Raw genomic sequence first — 21,920 nt, forward strand, 5'->3', positions numbered from 1 at the left:
GCAGAGCCACAGCTTACACCATCCTCGTCCTCTATGATGTCCTTCCCGATGGAGGCCAGCGTGGTCCATTTGCAGTTGTTTGTTGCCCTCACTGCACATCTTTTATGAGCCTTGAACTTACACACTAAAAAGATAATAATAATAATCATAAAAAAGTTAAAGAAGTTACAGCATAGAGCCGGGTGTGGTGGCGCACGCCTTTAAACCCAGCACTTGGGAGGCAGAGGCAGGAGGATTTCTGAGTTCGAGGCCAGCCTGGTCTACAAAGTGAGTTCCAGGACACCCAGGACCAGACAGAGAAATCCTGTCTCGAAAAACCAAAAATTAATTAATTAATTAATTTAAAAAAAAAGAAGTTACATCGTGGCATTTTTAAAAGGCAGGTTATTTTTTTTTAAGTTTAAGATCCAGCAGTCTTAACTACCTGCACACACCCAAAATAATCAGTGGCCAGAGAGCCTATAATCCCACCGCCGTCACTCTAGGTGAAGCTTCCCCACTTCGGATGTGTCTCATCTGAGAAAATTCACTGAGGTAAATATTTCAGGCATTTGTATTGCCGTGCATTTATATTAACAGTTTGAAACTGTCATCTGGGAAGGATGATCCAGAGGCGTTTAAGAAAACAATCAGGCAGCTTGGGAAATGGTCACAAAGACAGCAGGGCCTGTGGCTTATCACTTTAATCCCAGCACTCAGGAGCTAGAGGCAGGCCAGTCTGAAATATAGGGAGTTCCATGCAAGAATATATAAGATAGTAAAAATTATATAATCCCCTCAGTACTTCAAAAGCTTGCCATCAAAAATGAAACAGCTCTTTGGTTGGTGGCTTAGTCCCTGGGAGCTCTGGGGGGTCCAGTTAGTTGACACTGTTGTTCTTCCTATGGGGTTGCAATCCCCTTCAGCTCCTTCAGTCCTTCCCCTAACTCTTCCATTGGAGTCCCTGGGCTCAGTCTAATGGTTGGCTATAAGTCTGTGGGTGGGGAAGCAGCAAAGAGAAGGGGGAATGGGGTAGAAAGCTTATGAAGAGGGGACCGGGAAGTGGGACAACATTTGGAATATAAATAATATAACTAATAAAAAACAAAATTAAAAATATGAAACAGATCATTTAAAACAAGCACGGAGCTTTGTAATAATAAAGTGCTTTTTTGCAATGGGCCTTGAGACTCACAGCCCTGTATAACAAGCAATGACAAGCCTGACTGTTGCTGTGGTCACCAATGCAGGTGACTCCTCTTCACCTATATTTTGTAAGGTGACAACTGAGTCTCTCCAGGGAGGGCTGAAAAACATTGTATCCCCTGGCCTATAATGTCATTACATAAACCCACAAAACCTTCACAAATACTGCGGTAAAATAACGGCTTTTATTCCAACATTTAGTTTGTACCATGCTGAACCTTCCTAAATCTTAAACAGTAGTTAAGACAAGCATCCTTATTTATATATTTGACATTATTGATTTTTTTAAAAAAGTTACTGCTTACACTTGTTTTGTTCGGATACTATTTAAATAACTGTAAAGGATAGTTACTCCTTGGGATCAATTAAATTAGGAGACTATGAAAAGTGTTGTTTTAATTTTTCTACAGTGAGTCTATCTGACTTCTGCTTCTGTGCATTAAGCCCAGTCCCAGCCTGACCGGGCAGCTGAGGAAGAGTGTGAGACCACAGAGCTTAGCCCCAGACTCAGTGTGGAGTCAGTAAACAGCTGACAAGGGAAATTTCAGATTTTGTTTGGAATCCATTAGGAGTGAGTGGGATTCGATCACTACTTTAACGTAAACACTAATTGTGTGTGTGCACAATTACGATGTGACGGCGTTTGAGAAGAAGCTAAACTCGTCCTACACACAGTTCCAAAAATTGTACCCAACATGCTCCATTCTTCCCCACTGGAGAAGTCATGTGCTTTTCCTTGCTGGCTACTGGCAGGCTTGCATTTGGTCCTCACAGGTCCCAAATTCTAGTTTCTGAGTTTGAGGCCAGCCTGGTCTACAAAGTAAGTTCCAGATAACAAAGTGATAACATCTTATCACTAAAAATTCCAGCAGAAAAAAAAAAGGCAGCAAAAGAAAGCCAACGCTAGCCTGGACCTTGTTTTTAGAGAACGGTAAAGAACCTCACATACACAATGCCAGGAGGGTGTGATTTAGCACCAGAAGATGCTTGCCTGACGTGCATGAAGCTCTGAGCTCAATCCCCAGGGCTGGACACAAAAGAAAAGGAAATGACAAGATGATGCCCATTTAAATGAACCATAAGTGAAGGAAAATATTTCAAATAATGCAATATAAATAACCATTAGGAATTCGGCAGAAACGTATACACTGGTCGCCATGGCCAGTTACAACAATGAGAACTAGAATGTCCCAAGCCCAAGGGGATTTTAGTAGACAGAGGTAGTTTGTTCCTTCAAGAGAACACTGAATTTTGTTGTTGAGCAACAGCATTTCCTCAAATCAGTTCCATGTGTGGAGTCCAACACTGAGCTACAACAAAACTTGCATCTATTTTTTTTTTCGAGACAGGGTTTCTCTGTATAGCCCTGGCTGTCCTGGAACTCACTTTGTAGACCAGGCTGGCCTCGAACTCAGAAATCAGCCTGCCTCTGCCTCCTGAATGCTGGGTTTAAAGACGTGCGCCACCACGCCCGGCCAAAACTTGCATCTTGATTTAAACAAGACTCCCAGGCCTCGCTCCCACCCAGCTGCCTCCTTCACAGTGGCACAGTGCCCTAGATAAGGTGTCTATGGTACGTCAGCCGTTGGCAGAACACAAATGCAGACCGCTACAGTACCTTCACAGGACAGGCCATGGGAGGTCACTCCAGAGAGACTCTCTCTGCACACGTTACAGAAGGTGGGCCGGGCGTGGGAGCAGGCGTACCAGTTATGCATCCCTGAGAAATGTTCCACATTGAACTGGGCCACCTACGAAGACAATGTTCAGTCAGAGTTGGCAAACAGGAGAGCGAGGTTACAGACTGACAACTATTTGCAAATTGTGAATGCTACCAAACTGTCAACCTGTTACTGTGAACACCGAAGCACTTCAAGGAAAAACAAAATCTACTCTAAACAGGTTCTAACGGGCTTGCCAATACTAATTTCTTCACGGGCTAGCTTTAGCTCTTTGGCTACTCTTAGGATAGGAAACCAGTAGGTGGTGCCTTACCTCATAGGGTTCTCTGCTCTGCACTGACTTCAGAGAGCTGATCCAGTCCTCCATCTCTTTCCTGTTCTCAGCACATAGCATCAGCCTTCTGAACGGAGTGATGATCTGAAAGGGACGGTTCGATCTAATGATCATAAAGAACCAACCAGGAGGGGTTTTAAAAACCCAGCCTCTTACAAGACAGTTCCATGCTCTAAGTCTTTATGTCCTTGATGAAGGAAAGAGAAACCTCTGGAACACAGATGAGTTTTGTTCTGTGTGATCTCCAGGAAAGGATGGTCCCTCGGAAGTCTCTGCTGGTCTCTGAAGCTGCTGCTAGTAATCAGGCTTCTTAGCCCTTTCTGACGATGACTCCCACAAATAAACCGGCAGTCTTACTGCACGGAGTGCATCTCGGAACCTGGTTTTAAATATGCTCTGAAGTAATTTGAAATGAAACATCGGTTTCAATAGGGAAAAGAGTTTTAAACTGAAAAATGAAAAGAAAAGTAGGCTTAAATTTCATCCCTAACTTGCTATCGTACTGCTTCCTATGTAATTCAGACTCATCTGAAGGCTTGTCCCTCTCACTGGGCAGAAATTTACAGTGCTACTCTTTAGTCAGAGCGCACCAGAAGACGTAGCATAAAAATCCTTTGTTTAGCTTGAAGAAAAAAAAATAATTGTGACTTCATTTTTTTCATGACACTGGAAAAAAGCAAATTAATTATATTAAGGACTTTAAAGTAGGTGGAATGGAAAACTCCTGCTGTTATAGCACCAAAGGTATTTCAAAATAAGATTTGGACATTGTGCTTATAAATACAGTATCATGCACATTGCCTTTAAGTTACTGTGACCTCAGCACTCACTGCAAGAAGTGAGTACGTTTATATACTTATGGTACAAGAGCAAGAAAATTATTTTCAAATAATATGTTAGAGATACACTTGTACAGCAAATATAAAAGTTCCCCAAGTCCAACCTCTTGATCAACTAGTAAGTATTACCATAAGTATTTTACAATACAAGCAGCAGATTTCATGAGGGATGATTACAAGGATTACAAATCTATATGAAAAATGAAAAGGGGACCATTCTCTAAAGAGGAAACTAGGGGGCTGAGCCACCGCTCATCTAAGCAAGTCTACGGTTACAAGCAAGAGACGTGAGCCCATCTGAGCCACTCACCAGCCATGGTGTCCTTCCTTGTTATTAGGCTACACCATCTTCCTGAAGCCCAAAAGCTCCTACTACTGCTGACAGGCTTGTGCACTTAAATAGACCAGTGTGGGGCCACGTGGCACTGGGGCACCAACTGCTCTGCTTTGCGTCTTTGTTAATTGCACATGAAATCGAAGACAGCCTCGCTTTCGCATTTTCTTGCTTTAAACGACCTTCTTCGGGTAAAGCTTATTAGCAGTTGGTCACTTCTCTTCCTGAATAAATAGTTAATGCAAAGAGCAAGGCCTCTCTCATTACTGGGGAGCCAAATGGATGCTTTATTGCTTCAGAATGTTTTGCTAGGGCAGTTCATCAAATGTGGCAGAGAGGTACCATTAAATCATAATACACTCCTGGCTCTGGAGGCTGGCACGGCCTCCAGAAACCTCCATGTTTCCCTGGCTCACTGATGTTATCCGAATAAGGACTGCCTCTAGCCTTTATCTGACTTTAGCTGTGTGTTAGGGTTCCTTTTAGGTGTCATCTCATGCTTTGATCTTGATCTCTGTGGAATTCTGGGTAAAGCATAGGACAACAGGCAAAACTAAAGACCTTTTAAAACCATCATGAATGTAAAAGGCCGGCGATGACTTCTAAACGCTCGTAGAGATCTCAGAACTAGACAAGATGCTTCTGTTCTAAAGGATTCCAGCAAGGCTGCATAGCTTAGTCATCGGTGCACCTTACGTGCTCATGAAGTGAAGAATGCATACTTGCAACTTCCACCTTTCAATCAAGACTATATTAAAGACATTAAAGCCGAGCCATAACGAGAAGGCAAAGAGCATCATATACTTCAGACAAAAACGCTACGGTTATTCTGAAGCACAGGTCTTGTGATTAATCACAATTGAGAATCTACTTATCATAAAGCCACACTCTTAAGAAGTCAGTGTGAAAGAAAAAAAAATCAGCTCTTCATAAATGATGCGGAACAAAAATGGCTAGCTTTGCAGCCGTGGTACTAAAAAGCCCGCACTGTCTGGGCTACGCCAAGCTTGGCTCGGCCAGCAAACCAAGCCTGGTCCTTCCCCTCCAGGGTCCACCATCAGCCAGCTTCCATACATTATATCTCCTCCCCACTGCCCATGTGGGGAAAAAAGCCCACGGCTGTAGGGCTGACTAACAGACTGGTTATTCTCCGTCACTCCAGCCTCATGTCTTTCCAAATTTTGCAAGGCAAAAGTTTGAGGGAGGGCAAATTTAGAAAATTATTTGTTTCTTAGCTGAAAATATACCTGACTCAGACTTCATTAGGATCACAGGCAGCCCAGTCCTAACGGGAGGCCAGAACTCCTTTCACACTTGAGGGGAGAGGGGGCTTTCTTCCTACATCTGTCAAGGCAAGTCTGGGAAGTTTCTGGAACCAGAGGCTGTGCTGCACCTTCCTCAAAGGATCTGAGGCTTACCCATCCTACAGGGCTCCCGACTCTCTATCTAACTCTCTTCCTGTCACCCCAATACACACTCAGTGTTTGCATGCACATCTGAACTAGTGTTCTTCAAACTACAGCAGCCACCAAGACACTGACACACACATATGCTCATGGGTCATTTACTAGGTATGTGCAGGGGGCCAAATCAGGTTGGTCAGAAGAGTCTGTAAGGGAGGAAAGGAAACATGTGGATGTACATGTGTGGAAAACCATGTGGTACCAAGCAATGGCATCTAACTTGATTTCTTAAACGGTGCCTAGGAAAGTAGACAAAATCCCCTTTAGTAGGCATGGTTAACAGTGAGTTACTGGCAAAATCATCAATCCAACCACACCATTACTCACTTCTAAGACTCAAGAATATCTCAGCCTGGGTGGGGAGGGAGACTCTGTAATCCCAGAAATAGGGAAGGCTGAGGCAGAAAAAAATGTTTTGAATTTGGGGCCTTCTTGGGCAAGATAGTGAGCTCCCTATTCAGACTGGGCTACAAAGTAAGATGAGAGAGAGAGAGAGAGAGAATGAATTGGTCTGATAAAGCATTAAGTATAAAATCCTATGAGACTGTAACACCGTGGTACTCAATCTAAAACACAAAAACAAAAACAAAACCAGATACACAATCAAACACTATCAAGAGATTGTAGGCCAATTGAATTCTTTGTGAGTTCTTGGCTGACCACAAGAACTCTATGTTAAGGCCCCTATTGCTGAAGGCACACCATATACTTTCATCACAGGCATGAAGAAGTCAAGTTGGTTCTGATCAGAAATCATCCTGTTAGTTAGCTTTCGTAGAACTGGCAAGGGCTATGCAGGGGTGCTTGGAGTGGGTGGACCATCAATAACAATCTTACCCAGCTGTGAACCCTGTGAACTGAAATACTGACTGGTGTGGCAAGATATATCCACAGGTACACGGGCGGCCCCAGTGTTGTGGAGGAGAACCTACCACTTTCTGATTGGCTTTAAAGCACGCTCCACAGGAGGAGATGCCAGCAGGTGCTATACACCTAGCCAAGAATCCATGGCTGGAGAGTTGATAGGCCCCTGGGGTGAACCCACCGGCTGTTATTCTGCTAAATGGATACAATGTCAAACTACCCTCTAAAATCAGTCTCTCAAGCCCCACATTAGTGCAGACCTCAGACCTCATCAGAAAAGTTTCCTTTCAGCAATGGCCTGTGGTTAATGCAGAAACCCACAACTGTTCCAATCACAGAGAATAAAGGTCTGAGGAAGGCTCAGCTACAAATAGGACTGTCCATATCCCTCCCATTCCCACCATCCCATGCACCCCACAGAGATAGCTACAGACAAAGACTCGGGGAAAATGGAGGAAGAGGAAAGATGAGTGGGCAGACTGAAGCAGAGTGGCGTCTTCAGATGTAACCCAGGGACTGTACTCATGTGCTCCCGGCAGCACCAGTGCCCTGTGGGAGACCTGCACAAGATGAAGCCGTGAATAGTTCAGCATGTGCAGGGAGGGCTCATGAGTTCTCACGCCTAACCAAGCAGATCCTGGGGAAGGCAGAGTCAGTTTTCCTCAAGTGTGTAACCCCTGGTAGGTCAATCATTGCAGGGGTTGGCTCCATAGCTATACGCAAATAAGCAACATGGACTGGACACAATGGAGAAAGGAAGAGAGGAGAAGGAAGAGGAGGAAGAGGAGGACGGGGAGGGGAGAGGAGAAGGAGGAGACAATGACAGCAAAAAGTTGGGAGGGTGCAGAGAGGTGGGAGGTATATCTGGAAGGAACTGGAGAGAAAGATGGGAGATGAATATGATCAAAATATACTGTATGAAATTTTACAGAATAAAATACAGGTTTTTAAAAGACTACTTAAATATATGGTGGACCTAAGTAGGATCCCTCAAGCTCCTTCTATATCTCACAATCTTCTGGTTTGCTTGCTTTTCAAATCTCAGCTTACAAGTAACTGCTCTCTCATCCAATGAAGGTAGAGGTAGGTACCAATTCTTAAAAAACAAAACATGCAAGCAAACGAAAAAAAAAAAAATCCAGGTGATTTCGAAAGTAGAGACAAGTTGGAGAACCAATGTCTACCGATAATTTTCATTCTATACAACACTGTCTGAGCTCCCAACGGAAAGGCGTTTCTAAGTAGAAGTGAATCAGAGGGAACTGTCTGGAGTCATGGCAACCTAGCCTGAATCACACCAGCATCTTCTTTTGTGTCTGGGGCTGTAGCCATGCTTCTGAGCCTCACTCATTCTGCTGCTAACTTGGGACAGAGCAGTAACTCAGTGGTGCTTGGAGTTCAATCGATGACACAATCCAGGCTAGGGTTCGCTAACAGCTATCTATCTCTTACCAGTGACAGAGACCTGCACTGCCGTTTACAGATTTCATATCTATTATTTCTTGTATTTGTGATCCAAGATGAAAGTCATAAGAGTTTTAATAAAGAATTGGAGGTACCTACCTATAAAACTCACTGCCTAGCTAACAAACACCATCAGAATTATCACAATGACCTACTGACATCCTTCCTGGACAAAGGAAATAACCAACATATTAAGTGGGGGTGGAGATTCTCCTAATTCAGTACACTCAACCTTACCTAAAGCAACAGCAGTGACTGAATAACGCTTACAAAATATTCAGCGAGTCAGAGTCCCTCTCCAGCTGCGATGAATTTAGCACGCCATTGTTACTATTGATCACAGTTATGTTATAGAAGACAGACAGCTCTAATTCAAATATCTGGCTCTGAGATAAAGGGAATTCTCTTACATTCTTAGACCACTTCATGTCCAACAATCTTTTCTGTTAAGAAATCTTCTTTCTGACCTAACATTCTAACCGGCTGCATCCACTCTGTTCAGGACTAGCTGGGTTTTAATCTGGAACCAACCTTGCTGTAGGACAAGTTCACACCTGGGGAGAAGTCTCTCCAGGAGAGTGGGGCGAGCAGGAGCTGTACCTGAGCTGTAACTTTGTTGTCCACATTTACTATGGTTTGACTAATCAGATCCAACAGCAGTGTGCCTTCCTAACACTAGCTTCGCCGCCCTCCCTGTAGTTATCTACTGCTCGTTCTTAATATATTTCTTCCATCATCCCTTATGAAATCTAGATGCAGTTCTTTAATTATGTATGTTGCTTTTTTTCCTCATTCTTTTTTTATGGAGCGAAATAATTCACTTTGACAACTTAAATGTGCCAAACTGCAATGTGATCGTGTATCTTAAGTGACTATTTTAGGAGCAGAGATGCTCCCATTTTTCAGTGGAGACTGGGGACCTCCACTGCCCAAGCATACAGGCATGCGAGGGCACAGGTGCACACCTTCATCAATACATACCCAGCCCGCCTCAACACCACTCTCAGAAGCACCTTCGAGAGCTATGAGGGGAGGTGATGACAATTTTGGCTGTAATTCAGGACGTGCTTTGGCACAACTAGGCAGACAATTTCGCTACTCACCTGGTTATTAACCATGAAAGGTCATTTAAGTGTCTAACTCTGAAGTGTCGGGTCCCAATTATGTCAAAAAGGTACTTTTGACCCTTGTGGGGTTTGGTCCCTCTTTGGGCATCATTCTGAATCCAAACTACACTTAGCCATTTGCCTACAACATTACTCCTTTCAAGGTCACTATTCCAAAATAGCTTTCCATGTATAACACCTGATATAATATACAAGATCGTGATTTCTAATGATTCATTTGGTTGTCCTATATAAACTCTGGACTCCTGTGTTGTTTAAAATAGACTGAAATCTACCAGAATTTGATAGGTAGAAATAAAAACACCTAAAGTCCCTATTTTCAACCTGGCCAGTTCGGGAATGTCTATTAATACTGGTCCCTGAGGGGGGTCTGCATTTTGTGAGTCTTACATTGAACTTCCTAAGTGGTCTGGTTTGGGGTCAGTATTTCTCTTAACTGATCATCGCACTGTTGAAGCCCCATCTGTTTTCTCAGCTGGCAATTATCTACTCAATTTCTTCTGAGGGAGTAATAGATTTAACATATATCTTCTCCAAGGTTGCCTACATTTTGATGGAAGAAATGGCATTACACTGTAGTACAGCACACAATGGAACTGAACAGTGAGTGACATCATGTCACAGTGAGTTCATTCAGGGCACTGTGACCATGGAAAGTGCCTGAGTACTTTCAGCTGACAGTAAAATTTAAGGGAAGAGAATTTCAGGGTAAGGAGAGGTCTTGTGGTGCTGGAGTCGTGGCTCAGTCAGAGCACTTCTTGCTCTTCCAAGGAACCTAGATTCAATTCCTGGCACCCACATGATGGGTCACAGCCATCTGTGACTCCAGCTCCAGGGGCTCTGCAATCCTCTCCTAGCCTCTATTAGTACACGGTGCTGTCAGCATGTGGTGCACAGAGGCATGCAAAATATAATAAACAAAAAAAATTTTTTTAAAGAAAACATGCCAGCCAGGTGGTGTTGGTGCACACCCTTGATCCCAGTATTTGATTGGGAGGCAGAAACAGATGGATCTCTGTGAGTTCAAGGCCAGCCTGGTCTACACAGTGAGTTCCAGGATAGCTAGGGCTACACAGAAACTCTGTCATGAAAAAAAAAAACAAACCTAATACTACTAATAAAAAGAGGGTGTCCTTAGAAACTGATGTGATGCACACACACTCATTTTATCTGTGTGAACAGTACAGAATCTCCTTGGAATGGTCAAGGAGAAAAAGAAGTTCCATGAAGTTCTGAAACACAAGTCTCACCATATGCAAGATGAAGTGGAATGATTTATAAAAACACTGTAGACCATTGATAAAATTAAGCTTGATGCACACATGTGCATGAGCGCACACACAGACACACACACAGACACACACACACACTTCATTATTAATCTGCATATAAAATACTAAGAAATGTTCTATTTAGGAAGCACACTGTGTGAACAGGACTCTAGAACTCCCTGTGGGATGTCAGCAATGAGCCATGATTATACTTGTGCACCAAGACACACACACACACACACACACACACACACACACACACGGCCTCTTCAAAGTCCTCCTATGCTTTTGCTCCTCACTTTCACTGAACTGACTAAAATAACAACTTACAAGTCTATGGTGGAGGTGGGGGAAATCCTGTCATAAAGACTGGTCATCTCAAAAGTCAAAACAGCCCCCAACAGGCGCTGAGAATAAAGGGGCAGGCTTATTACGATCACAAGGACGTCTTCGCTATGCCTGCTGATCTATCTGGCATGGAGAAGCTATGCACATCTGGATGGAATATTTGTTTCAACAATCAAACTACAAATCAAGTCATTCCCTACACACAGTAACTCTGATGTGGGAGAATTCCGTAGCAGCAACAAGTCAGACACTACTCCCTGGTGACAAGGACCAAGAAAGACAGAAGGACGTGTACTGAAGAGTAACTTCTGATGGAAACTTTCAAAGTACAGATGCAATTGTTCTAGGTCAATAAATAACAAGGGGCCATCCTTGCCAAGAGTATGCTTCTCTCCTTCTTCATAGGCATATCTGACTCCTGCCCTGGGCAGAAGGCACCGCCTCACTGATCCCCCACTGTCTCATACATTAAGTATGAGTTAATTGTATATAGCATACTGACTTTAAAAACAGACACTAAATAAAATATCTAATAAAAAAAGAAAGAAAGAAAAATTTAAAAAAAGAATCTTCTGATTAAAAAAAAAAAACCAGACACTAAGTGATCTGTCCACAATTTGTTAATTCTTACATAGACATAAAAATAGCAGCAGCAGCGTTATAGCAAGAAAAACGAAGCGATTTGCTATTCCTTCTCTATGCAATGGTTGACTGAACAGCTGCCTTCAGTTCCCTTCACAGCTTCTGCTTAAGCTGTGTTTGCCTTGAAAGCTGGAAATAAGCAAGGCAGCCTCGCTCTGTAATCCTAGGAATGTCTAGTGAAGAGTGCGGGGTGAGGTGCCATGAGGTGAGATGTGTCTCTTCACCTCGAATGAAATGGGGAAAGAGAATGGATGAAGGTATTGAGAAGAAATGAGGAACAAAGAATGGGTGAGGGCAAGAGGCAGCCACCACAGAGTCATTTGCCTGTGGTTTAAATTTGTCCCCTTTCAAAGGACTGTGATGGCTAATCTCCAACATTAACCTTATACACATGACAGAAGGGACCCTCCAATAAAGAACTGCCTCCATCAGACTGGCCTGCGACTACGTCTGTGAGGCATTTTCTTGATAACTGACAGATGCAGGAGGGTCCACCTCACTGTGGGCTGCTACTATCCCTAGGCTGTATAAGCCAGGCTACTGAACGAGCCTTTGAAGTGAGTCAGTCAACGGCATTGCTCTATGGATTCATCCTCTGTCCTCGCTTGTGTGCCCACCATAACTTCTCTCAGTGCTGAACTGTGACCCAGAAGTGTAAGCCAAATAAGCTCTTCCCTCCACAACTTGCTTTTGGTCATGGGATTTATCACATCGACAGAAAAGCAAACTGAGAAAGCACTGGTATATTTCGAAGTCCAACCTAAACTCTTTGAGGGATAAGGTAAGAGACTTGAGTGTCTCAGCCTCCTCACAGACACTAATATCCTAAGAAATGCTTGGCCCTCCACCCAGACCAAGTGTCTAGCCTACTACGTTCTTCCCAAGACCAAACACATTTTACACAATTATGTCATCTTCCTTGTCGGTGTAACTGTAATGTCCACAGAAGCTAATGAATTAAGGCTTTTGAGCACTGGCTGTAATGGGAAGGTGGTATTGACTGATAAGAGCTATCAAATTCAACTTCCATAATTCATAATCATCAAGGCTTTTCTTAAGAGAAAGCCAGCTTGTCTCCCTTCACAAATTACAAAATCTTCTTGGATCTAGGGGTGTATCTCAGTGGCCCAGTGTGTTTACCCTGAAGCCTTCAGTTTAACCCTCAGCATCCCCAGAACACAACAAAACTGAACTCAACCCTATTTCAAGACTAAGTCACGGCAGTATCACTTTCCATGTTAATCTAACTTCCATCTACAACTAGAGTCATTTTTTTAATTTATTTTATTTTGGTTTTTTTGAGACAGGGTTTCTCTGTGTAGCCCTGGCTATCCTGGAACTCACTCTGCCTCTGCATCCAAGTGCTGGGATTAAAGGCGTGCGCTAACACTGCCTGGCTAGAGTTATTTTTTAACAACTTTAATGTATATCAAATTCTATTGCCAATTTCCCTAAAAAAAAAAAAATAGACATGGATTGGTGCTCTCGTAATACTAATATACATTCCCTCAGTCTCCTCTCTCCTTCCTCCTCTCTCTTTTCCCCTCCCCCTAATATTTCTACAAAATATCAAGTACTAAAAACTAGGTTTTTTTAATTTAAACTTTAAAAATAGCATAAAACTACAATTTTCTTTAACAGTGGGAAAGGCGTGAGATGCAGACAGGCTGCTGTGCCTGGAAGATTCCATTAGGGTCTCGGCGTACGCTAGAAAGGAGGAGGATCTTAGTGTCAGAATTAACGGCATGGGACAGAGCCACAGGTTCAGATGGTGTTAGTGTGTAGAACTTTGTGAGTCTGCATACCATGAGTAGCTATTTATGGAATAATTGTACCAGGCCAGGAATCTATCCTCATTGTACTGGCATAATCAAGAAAGTAGCAATCTGTTTTCCTTGCATGACTCTAAAGCGCTAAATAAAGGTTTAGAGGTCACGGAAGGCCATTTGTTGGGTTTGAACTAAATTCTCCCTACCTTTGTAGCCACCAGACACAAAAGAATGGGGATAACTGTGCTGCTCAGTCTGGACGCACAGGCTCATCGTACATACCACTCTCCTTTTCTTATTCAGAAATAATAATGATGGGATACTGGGGAGATGTTCAGGTGGGAAAGTGCTGGCCTTGCAAGTAGGATGACCTGAGCTTTATTCTGCAGATCCCAAAGCCAGGCATGGTGCTATGCACTTATAACTCAGACCTGTAAGGTGGAAATGGGCCAATTCCCCAGACTTTCTGGCCAGGCAGCCCAACCTGATAATCTCCAGGTTAGTGAGAGACTGCCTGCTTCAAAAAACAACCTGGTGTGTACAACCTGAGGATTGGCAGCCAATCAATGATGTCCTCTGATGTACACACACACACGCACACACACAGAGGCACCTTTACATATGTACCGTGCACAATGATAGTAACTACAGCCTCTATGCAGTAGCTTCTCAGCCCTATAGATATGTGTGCTCTTTAAAGATGAACAATAAAAACATAAGAAAACCTCTGGCAAAAATGAACCACAATGATCATAATCACAGCTTTCATTCACGAATGAACAAACAGGTCACTGCAAACCAGGTACCCTCAGGGAACAAAACACTTACAAGGTACACAATCTCATATGGTGTGGCGTTGGGGGTTTTACAGTGTGTGAGAAATGGAATCTTCTGCATTAACTGCAATGCCGAGGGTCACAATGTTCCAGGAATTACTTACGTGGCTTCTTGCAGACACACCCACTGTAAATTAGTGGTATTAGTTAATGGGCACATTAAAAGTGTGGCCATTCACTTAGTATTTTCAGACTGTGCCCGAGATCGGAACGATGAATGCATTAGCTTCGGTCCCCTGGCACAAGCTCTTGGGTTTGTAACTGTAAATGGCTTTCTACACATATGCAATGGGAAATTTCAAAACAGGATAATTATTTTTCTTTGTATTGCTCACTACAAAATGGGACGCTCCTAAAACTTAAATTTTCCATTAGTCTGTGCTCAAACTTAAGGATACTTGACTTTGCTATAAACTTAAAATAAGCCATGGAAACAACACCCCCAAATCACTTTAATAGAGTTGAACACACCTCTCCAATTGCCTACTTGATGTTCCCAGGAGATCTTAAAACTACCTCAAATCCACACCGTCCAGGTTTCATTTCCTGCAAACCTGCTTTTATATCTATTACCCACCCTTGATTCAAGCACAATTTACACTCCAAACCCAGCTGTGCATTAGCTTCCTCCTCTCTGCCCACCCCCGCCCCTCCACTTGGGACACAGCCCTGAAGTCTTTCTGCACAGGTCTCCTGTCCACTCTTTCCTTCCTTCCTGTGGTAGACAGCCAGGCTCCTTAGCAGTACTGCCCAAGGTGCGTCTCAAGCTAATTGCTTACTCCTGTCAAGTGCATCAGACGGGAAGCTGCCAGAGATGGTTGGTAATACAGGATTCTTGAGAGAAAATTCAAAATACTTTTAGAATGGAAATGTCTGCTGCTTAGGCCTGCCCCAGATACCAACTTGCCTTCCTAAAGATAAACACCAGTCAGCTTCTTTGTGTATCTCTCTGGAGACCGTCTATCTATATGTGAGAACTATGTGCTCTCTTGAAGTTTAAATACACAAAAATGCGTGCATACACAAGCACGCCGTAATATTATGAAATCTTAACTGCTCTCTATCTGAGTTTTCTCCCTGAGTCAAGTGCAGGATTCAGCCTGCTTTGTCACATACTCCAGCTGTGGATGCACTACATTCTGTGGTGACTTTTTCATAAGTCAATTGTCTCTGATTTGACATACCAGGGTTGTCTTCATAAGTCAATCATCTCTGATTGACATACCTGAGTTCTTTCCAGTCTTTTGCTATGACAATGTGAAGCCGATGCCCATGTAATGCATCCCTCGGCAAACATACATAGAATGGTTCGCTATCCATCATGACTCCACACAGGCTGAAGCCGTGAAGGCTTGGAGCAAGACTGGAGCCATTACTTCACGTTCTTTCCTTTGACATGTGTGTCCTGTTTACATTAACTCCCAAGTTAGACTCTTCCAGAGATTTCCCTACAATCACTTTGAGAATAACACCTTCAGTCCTTGCTAGTGGAAATAACTCTACCCATCATGAATAGCTTGTTAAGTACAGTAATATGAAAAGTTACAAAGGCTCCAAGAAGTCACAACTGCTCTGCAGACAGCACAATTGTCCCAACAAACAGGGCTCCGCAACTGCCCAGTCACCATGAAACATTGACTTATTGATGGGACTCTGACAAAGAAAATTAATAAGGTTTGCACAAAAACCAGAACATAACTGGAAAGATGCTTCAGTCAGGAGAGAACTTGGCAAGCAAGCATGGGGGGCCGAAAATCTATCCCCAGTGCTCACATAGAAGCTGAGAGGGAAAACAGGCACCTGTAATCCCAGCACTGGGAAAGAGGAAATGGGGAGCCTGGGGCTTACTGGCCAGCCTGTCTATCTGAAGAGCAAAAAGAAGACAAAGCCACACTGGGAAGAAGCAATGGAGTTCTAGGGCTCCTGAAGTCCATCTCTGGGGTCTCAAAACGTGACCTAGGTTAAACCAAAGATAAGACAGAGACAGAACTAAGCAGTTGGCCACAGTGTGGTCTCACCCTTATTGCTTTGGTTCTTGTCTCTCTTGCAAGGCGGTCTGACAAGTTGTCAGAAGAGTGTGTGAAATCTCTTTCTTAGAGATAAGTTCCTCTCTGGCTGGCACCAGGCTTCAGCAGTCTGTCTGCCAGCCTAAGATTCCCAGGGAAGCTCCAATTTTTAAGGACGACTGTTTCAGACATCTGATAGGCAAGGATGTCTCTCTCTCTATATTTTCGAAGCTCTTAAAAGTTCTGTTACTAGTCTGTTTTCCCCTGAAAACAAAAACACTGCCTTTGGCCTGGCAGTGTATCGAAGCTTCTGAGTGTCCTGGGAGGGCTGGTGGACCCCCCCCCCAACCCTGACTGGCTAATGCAGCCTGCATTTCAGGACTGTCCGACCCACCAGCAGGTCTTAACTGCTGAAACCTGTGAGAATGTAAAGTCCCCAGCTGGCCATCACTCAACCTCTCTGCCATCCATGGGCTTTCAATCTCCCTGGTCCATTGCAGACCAGGCTGTCCGCTGTCCTAAACTAATGCAAATCTCTGTCATCATGAATCAAGATGTGGTCTTGGCCAAGTATAAACTGAGTCCAAGACACAAAAATGAAGAAGGCAACAACTTCTCCATGGAGAACCTCTTCCTGGCAACATCTAACTTAGCGACTTTATCAGAAAACTGGATTACTCCCTAAGACACCAAGGAAAGTGGCTACTCCCCAGTTGTCTAATAAAGATAATTGGCCTAGCAGCCAGCATATGAATTGACCAAGTGTTCTAATCATTGCTAACCGGGTCACTGTTGCACATCTGTGCTCTTTGTGCTTTAATGGATGATGAAACTTCACCATGAATGAACAGATCAGAGCACATCCCATTCACAGTGGTGCTCCTTGGAGCTGGAGACAGCGCTCAGCACTGAGGTGCATCGGCTGTTCTGGCAAAGGTTCAATCCCAAGTACCGGTGTGGCAGCTCACAACCATCAGTCACTACAGTTCCAAGGGACTGGATACCCTCTTCTGGTCCCCATGGGTACCAGGCATGCATGTGGTGTGCACACACACGTGCCGGGAAATGTTCATACACAGGAAATCATTTATAAAAAGCAGACCTTTACCAAGTTACTACCATCCTATGACCCCGAAAATTCTAATATGCAATCCATTCTCATGGAAAACACTCACAGTTTAACGATTAATTATGCTATTGGGTGGCTGTAAAAACTTACCCCATGCAAGTTGTCTGAACCTCTCAGTCCCTCTAACCTGCTTACGGGAAGGAGAAGCTCTCACCAGGCTTACTGAGGCAATGGGGTGAGATTTAAAAAAAAAAAAAAAAAAAAAAAAAAAACGAAAAGTAACTCCATACTCGCTAATCATCATGCTTCATACACCGGACCCTGCCAGAACCCAAGGCATTGTCAGCTGCTGTATAATACCTTCAACTGCTGAGATCTTGTAAAATAACAGGTTTTCCTTAGCACTGTTTTAATTTTTAACATTCAGCATAAAACATAATTCTTAAGATACATGTTTAAACCTACAGGTTGATACTTTAAGTTGTCCAGTGAAGCTATAATCTGTGGTCTGAGATGTGCTCCGTTCTTCAGGGCACGTGCCACAGGACACAAGGCCTCTGCAGTTCAGAGTCCTGCTGCTTCAATCTGATGGCTATCACCTAGCGGGCCTCCTTTAGACATATCCAAATACTTAGCTTTTTCTACTTTTAAGACTGTCGCTATGGCCAGTAACTCATTTGCCCGTCTTAGGCCCCTAATCCAGGCACTGACATGAGGCAAGATACTGTCCTTTACAGAGCCCTTCCGTCTGGACTGCAAACAGATATCAGAAATCAGAGCTCACCTACACGAATATGGGGGCCAAAGTGTCTTTAACTAAGCCCTTCATCTAGACACATGCGCTGAAGTTCAAGTAAAGTGTGGTCCTTCCTCGGAGAATGTGTCCACGTATGACCCCGAGCAGTCCTTCGCACTGTCTGGACGTTCTGGACGCCTCTGCAGAGCTCGGTGGCTACAGAGGTTGTGGCTGCTGAGACAGAAACCCTTACCAGCTCCCGTGTAGTTCTACGGGGAAAAAATGGTTCTTAATGTTTAACTCCATACACTTACAAGGGCCAATTGTGGGCGGTGGTTGAGTGCAATGTCATCAGCTCACAACTATGGATCTGATACATATGAAGGGCCTTGAACATGAAACACCCACAGGAAATAGATTTATCATTTGTCCCAAGGCAGAGAAGGCTGTGTGGCAGGCTACCCTTCACCAGGCGCTGCAATGTGACAGAAATGCTAGGGAGGTCAGCCCTCAAAACAGTCCATCAAGGTATGAGAAACTTCATCTGGACAGAAATGCCCTACTGGTCTTCACAAAATGCCTCTGACTAAAGTGCACTTGGGACACCAGCCTCATATAACCCTGGCAACAGGCCCAGCCATAAAAAGTTCTTCTTTTTTCAGGAGAAAAGGAAGGTTGACCTGCTGTAGCCTAGACTAGCCTCAAACTCATGGCTACTCTCCTGCCTCAGCTTCTAAGTTGTATGTTAACACGGAACCATTTTAAAGTACCATAAAATATTTTAATCAAAATAGATCTAAGATAATTAGGCTGGCTTACTATTAGGATTCTAATATTTATGTAATCAAAGCTGAGACCACTGTAGTGAATCATATCTGTGAGACATCCTGGTTTAGAAACAATCTGAGTAACTGTATGTAATATAAAAATTCATGAAGATTTGATATTTACAGAGATATTACAAAAACCCAAACATCATAGAGGGAGATGGAGAAATTCTGTACCTATGCTAAAACATGAAAGGCTACTGCTTACCCAAAAAATAAGTAAGTTTATAAATATTATTCATTTGTGCATTCAGTTGGCAAATATGCACTAGCTTTCCCCTCTGTGCCAAGCACCAGGGTTGGGAAGTCAGCGAAGTCACAGTATTTGAAGCCAGAAGGGAATTTGTTTCTGTCAGCATCTTATTGCCCCCACACAGACACCAGGTCACTGACTCCTCAAAGCCTTCTTGAAGGAAGCTCACTGTGTTCTTGCTGCGTGGGATCAGGACATAGCCTGTGGTAAGAGGTGAGGCCACTTCAACAGTCATTTCAGTCCATGCTGCCTTGACTATCCCAAACCAACAAGAGCCCCACATTTACACAGCTCTTCATCGTCCAACCTTGAGAAGTTCATCTCAGCTCTGGACCTGGGCCTGTCCTGGAGACTCTGAAAGCCCCTTTCTGCTGACAAGGAAGAAGATGACTGTGGAGTTCTAACAATGGGCAAGGTCTTTACCTCACAACAGCCTGTTCTATTAGATAATTCTAGTTAGAAAGTTCTTTCTATGTTGAGTTGAAGTCAACCCTCTGTGGATGCAACCACACAAACCGATCACTGCCTCTCCTATATAATAATTCCTCAAATATTCTGAAACTTATCATCATCTTCGTCATTATCGTTGTCGTCGTCATCATCATCATCATCGGGTGTATGTATGGAAGTTAGAGGACACCACTGTAGAGTCAGTTCTATCCTCCCACCTTTTACACGGGCTCTGAAGACTAAATTCAACTTTCCAGTTTTGTGTGGCAAGACCTGTAACTTGCTGGGCCCATGTTGCCCATATCCCCTATTCTTTTCTTCTTCTTCTTTTCTTCTTCTTCTCCTTCTCCTTCTTCTTCTTCTCCTTCTTCTTCTTCTCTCCTCCTCCTCCTCTTCTTCCTCCTCCTCCTTCCTCCTCCTTCTTCTTTCTTCTTCTTCTTCTTCTTTCTTCTTCCTCTTTCTTCTTTTTTATTACCTATTCAATTTACATCCCATTTTTTTTAATTAAAAAAAAATAAAGTCCTTAACGCCATCCAACCCTAAGACTCCCAGGCAGCTTAGAAATATCGGCCACCGTCTTCTACATTTCTCTTTAAGATCTAGCTCTCCGAATGTACTGTAATATTCTAGATTTGTACTCTGACCAGCATGTGTGTCCTGTTCATTGGGTAGTGTAGCCTTAGATTCTCACTGAGTTGATGCGGGAAAGACAACTGAACACAGGAGACCAACAAAAGGATAACTATCATCGCCACATATATTTAAATGACCAAATAAGGAAGTCAGTAGAGTGGCCAAGAGTATAGTCTGAGGTGACATACCCAACACGTGGGTTCCATGATTTAGAGGCTGGCTTCTCTGTTTCTTGCCTATATAGTAGAGACTATGGTAGTATCACTTCATTGGACATGTCAGGTATAAAGCATATAGAACAAGAATCCATATTATTGACTAGGGTAGGTGACTTGTTTAGCTAAGGCCTATTATCCAGTTACCTTTTACATGACATGACATTCTTCCACAGATCACGTGGGAAAATGCCAGTTTTGGTCTTCAGGATTAAATACTGAAATATTACTGGATGAAAGCAAACTGACACCTTCTTGGGTTCAAAGGATGTGATGTCCCTCTTCAAAGAGAGACAGCTGAACTTTGTCAACTGAGAGGAAGCCAGAATAAACAAAGCAACCACTTCAGAAACAAACTCCCAGGACACTTCTCCTTCCCATTAAACCCAGGATGCTCTGCCAAAGATGGCATGGATACAGAATTCCTGGGATGCAAGGCCCACAACAGTATTCTCCTTGCTTGATGGTTTCTTTGAATGTAAACACTTTATACCCTCATGTCAGAATCACAATCAAATCCAATAGTGGCGTCTTTTCAGGTACTATGACCAAACACCTCAGGAGAAGCAAGTGAGGGGGAGAAGGAACGTATTTGGGCTCACAGGTTGAGAAAACAACTCCGTCACAGTGAGCTCCGTGGGCACAGGATCAGGTGCCATGCTCCTCACCCCCCATGTGAGCAGATGCCCTAAGCCAGCACAAAGGGCTGTGCTGCCCAGGGCTGCTCATTCTCTGGTAGGCTAAAAGCTGCTTACACACCAACTTCCACTTGATTTGGAAACACCCCTCTCGCTGTCTGAGGGCTTCTCCAGAGAGATTTCATTAAGAACGTGACAGTCTTCTGCCTCAGCCATCAACTGGGATTAGAGACCTGGGTCGTCTCAGAAGATTTAAATACCAACACAGCTTCTTGAAATGACGAGGCATTTATCTGAAGTTTATCTTAATCTTCATTAAAGTTTAAAGGACTCATCAGAACAGCTCCAAGAGCTGTGACTTGGGTAGTGTTTAAATCACCTCAAAGCCCTTCGTTAGTAAATGGTATTACCCTGGTAATCTCTGACTACCATCTCACTGCTAATTGGTTGCTTTTCTCAACCATTCTTATGAACATAGGACAAAAAGTCGACATAGATCTTCCTTATACCTCTCAAAGACAGGCAGGATGGAATGTTTTCTCAAGATGGAATTCATCTAAAGAGCCTTTAAAGTTCCCAAACGTTCATAAATTGGCTCCATAGTGCCAACTCAGGGAAAGATGGACGCCGCATTGGGAGCAAAAGCCACTACCATCCACTAAACGGCATGTGCTCTTTGCTGTCCTAGGTTCTTGATACGTTATCACATTAATTTGATATTCAGGGCCCTAGAAAGCAGCCACTCCATTGCTGTGGCTCTCAGTCTACTTGAGAAAATGTGGATTTAAAGGGATTAACTCATGTGGCTTTGGTCACCTAACTTAACAAACACCAACCTTGTTTATTCATTTAACAGTAAGGATATCTGCGAGTGTCCCTTCCTAGTCCCTGGTGGCAGTACCACCACCTGAAGTCACAGGAAGGGGCTCTCAGTA

At 43.5% G+C, this 21,920-nt stretch overlaps 1 protein-coding gene across 10 annotated transcripts in view; it reads right to left on the reverse strand.

Moving 5' to 3' along the window:
- The window catches only part of Dgkh (diacylglycerol kinase eta), a 163,221-nt gene that overhangs the window by 57,995 nt on the left and 83,306 nt on the right, over window positions 1-21,920 (reverse strand). For 5 of the 10 annotated variants that reach the window (XM_029469092.1, XM_029469093.1, XM_029469095.1 and 2 more), the window contains 3 exons: window positions 3,181-3,285; window positions 2,804-2,936; window positions 18-124 (listed from right to left, as the gene is read on the reverse strand). In XM_029469092.1, coding sequence (XP_029324952.1) covers window positions 18-124; window positions 2,804-2,936; window positions 3,181-3,285 — 345 coding nt within the window. The other 5 variants (XM_021181823.2, XM_021181820.2, XM_021181818.2 and 2 more) reach the window with 5 other exon arrangements.

The sequence above is a fragment of the Mus caroli genome, chromosome 14 (assembly GCF_900094665.2).
Source record: "Mus caroli chromosome 14, CAROLI_EIJ_v1.1, whole genome shotgun sequence".
Taxonomy (NCBI): Eukaryota; Metazoa; Chordata; class Mammalia; order Rodentia; family Muridae; genus Mus; species Mus caroli.